Raw genomic sequence first — 6,343 nt, 5'->3', positions numbered from 1 at the left:
GGGGGAGGCTGTAGGGATGTGAGCTAGCTAGCAGGGCGTTGGCTCTGGCCCATCTCAGAGGACACAAAGGGAGTGGGGAGTTCTCTGTCCTGCAGTATGGAGGAGCTGGCCAGCCAGTGATCCAGCCTAGAACCCCAAGCCTGCTTCCCAAGACACCCAACTCTCATCCTCAGGGCCAATCTGAGGTGGACCTGTCCTTCTGGAGAGCCTGGGAATCCCCTGCAGCAGCAATCCCTTGGCTCCTGGCAAGCCAACAGGCCTCAGCACCCTGACTCCCGCAGAGCAGACCATTCCATCGGAGCTGCCTCTGGCCACTCCTGGGCAGCCTGTGCCTGCATTCTGGAAGCTGTGTGACATGCAAAGGCCAGACATCAGCCTTCCCTCCAACTTGGTGTGTGTGTGTGTGTGTGTGTGTGTGTGTGTGTAAAGGAATGTATGGTTGTATATTTGTGTGTATAATGTGTGTATACATGTATAGGGGCTATGCATATGTATCTGTTTATGGATCTGCCCAGGGCCTTTTCTCTCCTTTTTAGATGGTGTGGGGAGGGAGGGGGGTTAGGCACCTTCTCTTTTCCCCAGTCTCCCCCATCCCCACCAGCTCAGCCCATCCCTGGGTACCTGTAACTCCTCAATACTGGAAACCGGTTCCGGCCAGTCTGTTCAGCCTTGGCAGTAGCTGCTGCCCTTCAGCCCCCTCCCCTTGGTACCTTAGGAATTGCCCTGGTTCCCGTAAAGCCCATGACTGAGCAGCAGTTGGTAGGGAGGGGGGTGGAGAGGCAGACAGCATATCTCAGGCCCACATAGCTTTCAGGCTTTGGCTGGCACACATCCTCCAAGAACTGGGCCCAGCCCTCCTCAGGCCCCTGTGAAGTACCGGCCCTGTTGCAGCCTGGGTTAGGTTCAGGTTTGGGGCTGTGTCTTTAAGGTGGAAACATCAGCAGCAGACAACCTCTGCAGGGATAGGGGGAGGGGGAGGGGAGTTGGTCAGTCCATTAGCGGCAGAGCTGGCGCCAATCACTAGCCCTTCACAGGGCCCTGGGGAATAGGGAGAGATCAGCCCTTCCCCAGCCCCCTCTGCTTCTGCTCTCCTGTCCCGTATTTCTTCTGGGTATGGTGAAGGAGGCAGCCACAGACAGCAGGTGAAAGAATGGCCCTGTTTCCAGCAAGTGGAAGCACGCGCAAGTGGAGGCCCAGGCCAGGCCAGCTCTCCATCCACCTAACCTCATTATTCATGTGCCAGAAGCTTGCCCTTTAACCTCAGGTCCTCCTATTCCATAATTTTTATCAAATATTCGGGGCAGGGACCCCAGTTCAAGTCAAGACTTCCCATCCTAGGCTCTAGCTTTGAATGCTTGCTGGAAGGCGCTGACCCCTACCCCACTCCACCCCCGTCTATAGTTACATTCCCGCTTCTACCCGCTCCAGCAACAGGGGGAATCAAGTAGGCTGGGCGCCCCGCACCCAGGCGGGGGAGGGAGCTGCGCCGCAGCAAGTTCCGCAGGGTGGGGCGTCCCCCTCCCCACACAGCCCAGCCTTAGCCGGCCCTCAGGCCAGTGGGAGGAGCTGCTCGTGCTCCCCTCCGGGGGACCACAGGGCTATAAAGCCGCCCCGCAGCTGTCTGCGGCTCCTTTCCGCCCTGTCCTAACTCTGAGAGCGGTGATCACCAGCAGTCATGAGCCACCATCCGTCGGGCCTCCGGGCCAGCATCAGCTCCACCTCATACCGCCGCACCTTCGGGCCTCCACCCTCACTGTCTCCTGGGGCCTTCTCCTACTCGTCCAGCTCGCGCTTCTCAAGCAGCCGCCTGCTGGGATCGGCGTCCCCGAGTTCCTCGGTGCGCTTGGGCAGCTTCCGTGCCCCTCGAGCTGGGGCCCTGCGCCTGCCCTCAGAGCGCCTCGACTTCTCCATGGCCGAGGCCCTCAACCAGGAGTTCCTGGCCACTCGCAGCAACGAGAAGCAAGAGCTACAGGAGCTCAATGACCGCTTCGCGAACTTCATTGAGAAGGTGCGTTTTCTAGAGCAGCAGAATGCAGCCCTGCGCGGCGAGTTGAGCCAGGCCCGGGGCCAGGAGCCAGCGCGCGCCGACCAGCTGTGCCAGCAAGAGCTGCGAGAGCTGCGGCGAGAGCTAGAGCTGCTGGGGCGTGAGCGCGACCGGGTGCAGGTGGAACGAGACGGGCTTGCAGAGGATCTGGCGGCGCTCAAACAGAGGTCAGGGGGCAGGGCTGGGGCTGGGCGACGGCCGTCGAGGCGACAGTATCTCTCTCCCTTCTTCAGCAATCCAAGGGCGTGGTTCTCTGGGCCAACCCGAGTGTGTGCGGGCAGCATCCTCGTCCGTGTTCTAATGGTCTGGGTGGTGATGGGGATATCCATGCCTTCCCTGCGTGTTAAGGGGACCCCTTCTCAGCTCTCAGAGCTTTGAAAAGAAAGTCGGGAGATTCTACCAGGCAGCCTCTTCCCTAGAAGTCCTGGGCAGTAATAACAGGGATCCTAGGGGACACGGTTTGGGGCGAGGGCTGGGAGAAGTACCTGAAGCTCAGTCTCTAAACATTCTACACATCAGGTTGGAGGAAGAGACGCGAAAAAGAGAGGAAGCGGAGCACAACCTCGTGTTCTTCCGCAAGGTGAGCCTCGGCTTCACGTCGAGTTCCGCTTCTCTACTCCTGTCGCTGACTTGCTTGCCCAGGGTCCCATCGGTTGGCGTGGGAAGGCAACCAAATTGCCTCCAGAGGCAGATAGGGAAGGCTCGGCCCTTCCTTGTCCTGAACAGTCCCTCCTTCTCTTGAACCCCCATTCCCACCCCACAAAGGATGTGGACGATGCCACCCTGTCCCGCCTGGAACTAGAGCGCAAGATTGAGTCCCTGATGGATGAAATTGAGTTCCTCAAGAAGCTGCACGAGGAGGTGACCCGGGGAGGTTTGGGAGTGGCTTTGTTGGAGCTGCGGACATTAGTGGGTGGGGTTGAGGAATCGCCCTGGAGATTAGAAGTGAGATTTTCTTTGGGTAGACGCTGCCATTCATCACTTGCTCTACAGGTGGTTTGGATTCCCACCCCTGCGCCACCTGTTGGTAGGCATTGGAACTACACTCAACTTGACCGCTGGTTTAGCACCAGCCTGGGCGCAGGTTGCGCAGTCTTGTGCGCTCTGCGCTACCTGGAGTCCCATTCCATTTGTCAAGTGTTTCCTCTCTTATCTAGGTGCAAACTGCGCACTCCCGCTCGGATTTGCGCTGTAGGCTCATTCTTTGTCTTGTCCTGGAGGATAGGAGCTGCGAGACCTGCAGGTGAGCATGGAGAGTCAGCAGGTGCAGCAGGTGGAGGTAGAGGCCACGGTGAAGCCAGAGCTGACCGCGGCGCTGAGGGACATCAGGGCGCAGTATGAGAACATCGCAGCAAAGAATCTGCAGGAAGCAGAGGAGTGGTACAAATCCAAGGTGGGAGAGCTGCGGGAGTGGAAGGATGGGGAAGTGGAAGGAAAGAGCCTGAGGAGGGGAGACGCTGGGGAGTGTCACTTGTCCCAGCCCACTCCAACCCTGGTTACTCTTTCACCCCGCAGTATGCAGACCTGTCCGATGCTGCCAACCGGAACCATGAGGCCCTGCGCCAGGCCAAGCAGGAGATGAACGAGTCTCGACGCCAGATCCAGAGCCTGACATGCGAAGTGGACGGGCTGCGCGGCACGGTGAGAAAAAGCTGCACTCCCGGGCCAAAGGTGGGGAGGGGCGGACAGAGGATGAAGGGTTCCCTGGTTGACTCCTTTCTCCTTCTCCACCGCAGAATGAGGCGCTGCTCAGACAGCTGCGGGAGCTGGAGGAGCAGTTCGCCCTAGAGGCAGGTGGGTATCAAGCCGGGGCCGCGAGGCTCGAGGAGGAGCTGCGACAGTTAAAGGAAGAGATGGCGCGGCACTTGCGTGAGTACCAGGAGCTTCTGAACGTCAAGATGGCCCTGGACATCGAGATAGCAACCTACCGGAAATTGCTGGAGGGCGAAGAAAGCCGGTGAGGGGTGGGGCTTTGGGGGTGGGGCAGGGAGTGATCCGCTTGGCAGGTAGAGGGATGGGAATGGCCTGGGCAGAGCACGCTCGCTGACTGTGCGCTTGGTCCACAGGATCTCCGTGCCCATCCATTCCTTTGCTTCTTTAAGTTTAAAGACAACCGGTGAGTCCTCTGCTTCTGACTTCCAGACTGTACCTCCCTTGGTCCTCTTGTGCTCTGATTGGACTTTTCTTGTTCTAGCTCTGCTCAGGGATCAGTTCTCTCAAGGAAACTACTGAGTCCTGATTTATACTGGTCCCTACTCCTCTTGACATGCCTTACCCACCCTTGGGAATGGGAGTGGGAGCCTGAAAGAAGAGACCCCCCCCCCTTGGGAATGGGAGTGAGAGCCTGAAAGAAGAGAAACCCCCAAGTCATTTCCCTTCTATCCCTCACCCTGCTTTCTCTAGTGCCTGAGGTGGAGCCTTCCCAGGACATCCACAGCCGGAAGATGGTTCTAATCCGAACAATTGAGACCCGGGATGGGGAGGTGAGACAAGTCCCCTGTCCCAGGTACCCATGGTACTTCTAAACCCCAGCCTGGCTATAGATCTTGAGAGTATTGAGGATGAGTGGTTCCTGGGGAAGCGATGGAGACAGAGAAGGGGGATGGATAAACTGGCCTCAGCTGGTTGTACTAGGCAAGGGACCCCAGGAACCTAAGGAGCATGGTGCTGAACCTTCTGCCCCTTGTATACCTTGCCCCCAGCAGGTGGTGACAGAGTCCCAGAAGGAGCAGCATAGTGAGCTTGACAAATCTTCCACTCACAGCTATTGAGCCCCTTGGCTGGAAGGTCCCTGCTCCTGCTCTAGGCCTACTCTAAGCCTGGACCCTAAAACTATCCCTGAATGAGTTTCCCCTCCTCTGCATGTGTCTGGGGTGGCATCAATCCCCCCACCCCTGTCTCTTAGCTAAGTCCTACCTGGCCAGCACTAGCTGAGCCTCTTCCTGACCTGATACATATACTTATTTCTTTGTGTCTTGGTAAGAGGCTGATGAGTACCAGGACAAGTCTGCTCCAGTCATGATCCCATGGTGGGGATGGGTAGGGTCTGAGTCTGAGTTTCACTGTTGAGTCAAATAAAATTGCTATTAAGAGAAACCTCCAGTGTATTTGTGTCTGTGGAAAGGGGAAGAGCCTCAGTAATTTATCTTTTTTTTTTTTTAAAGTGTTTTTTTTTATTATTTTTATTTTTTTTTTAATATTTACTTTTTAGTTTTCGGCGGACACAACATCTTTGTTTGTATGTGGTGCTGAGGATCGAACCCGGGCTGCACGCATTCCAGGCGAGCGCGCTACCGCTTGAGCCACATCCCCAGCCCTATCTTTTTATCTCTAGTCATTTCTTTTGTTGTGTTGGGGATCAAACCTAGGGCTTTGTGAATGTCAGGTTGTCATTTATTTTTTCTTTTTTTAAGATTTTTTTCACAATACCTTTATTTAATTTATTTTTTTATGGTGCTGAGGATCAAATCCAGGGCCTTTCACATGCTGGACGAGTGCTCTGCCTCTGAGCCACAACCCCAGCCCCAGATTGTCATTTATTTTCTGATCCCCACTGTCTTGGCAGAAAACTGAGTTTTCTCCTATTTCTATATTTTATCAACTTCTGTTACTCACCTGCAGCCCTGAATACACAGCTGCCTGCTGGGTATCCCATAGGTCACTCCAATTCAAACTGTTCCAAACAAACTCCCCACCTTTCTCTCCATCTGCAATCAGACTCTATCTTCTGGGTTCTCCACCCCGAAAGAAAGCACCACTGAACCTCTCTTGTCAAATTAAAATCTACTCATCTTGGCTGGGGATGTGGCTCAAGCGGAAAACTAAAAAATTATCTCTCTCTCTCTCTAAAAAAAAAAAAAAATCTACTCATCTTTTACACATTTCTTTTCTTTTCTACTATAAATTCTGTTAAGAATCTAATTTTTTTTTCCCTGTGTGTGTGTGTGTTTGGTATATGTATGTGTGCACACATGTGTATGCTGGGTTTCATGTGCATACTAGGCAACGGCTCTAATACTGAGCTACACCCCTTACCACCACCACCATTTGCTTCTTAACTTTTTCAGGTTCTCCCCCTTCCTACTATCACCACCTTAGTCCGGCTATCATCATCTCTTGCCTGGGTTACATTAACTACATTATCAATGGTTTCCTTCCCTGGCCTTCCCCTGCCACCCATCCAAATCTATTCAATACACTTGGACAGCAAATTGGATTCTGCTACCCCCACACACACACACACACTGCTTGAAATGTCTTATTTCCATGCTGTCCTCCAATTCCATTCCAGCCTAACTC

At 54.6% G+C, this 6,343-nt stretch overlaps 1 protein-coding gene across 2 annotated transcripts; it reads left to right on the top strand.

Moving 5' to 3' along the window:
- Positions 1-1,569: 1,569 nt before the first annotated feature.
- Prph (peripherin) lies at positions 1,570-5,157 on the top strand. Of its 2 annotated transcripts, none has more exons than XM_027949883.2 (9): positions 1,570-2,211; positions 2,564-2,624; positions 2,810-2,905; positions 3,270-3,437; positions 3,560-3,685; positions 3,781-4,001; positions 4,111-4,160; positions 4,448-4,527; positions 4,750-5,157. In XM_027949883.2, exons 1-9 carry the CDS (start codon positions 1,676-1,678, stop codon positions 4,813-4,815), a joined length of 1,404 nt encoding a protein of 467 aa, XP_027805684.1. In that variant the 5' UTR covers positions 1,570-1,675; the 3' UTR covers positions 4,816-5,157. The 2 variants fall into 2 exon arrangements, with proteins under 2 accessions (XP_027805684.1, XP_027805683.1); XM_027949882.2 differs by having other exon boundaries at positions 4,747-5,157.
- Positions 5,158-6,343: the final 1,186 nt, after the last annotated feature.

Source organism: Marmota flaviventris, chromosome 3 (assembly GCF_047511675.1).
Source record: "Marmota flaviventris isolate mMarFla1 chromosome 3, mMarFla1.hap1, whole genome shotgun sequence".
Lineage (NCBI taxonomy): Eukaryota > Metazoa > Chordata > Mammalia > Rodentia > Sciuridae > Marmota > Marmota flaviventris.
This window is presented reverse-complemented; position numbering and strand designations above follow the sequence as displayed.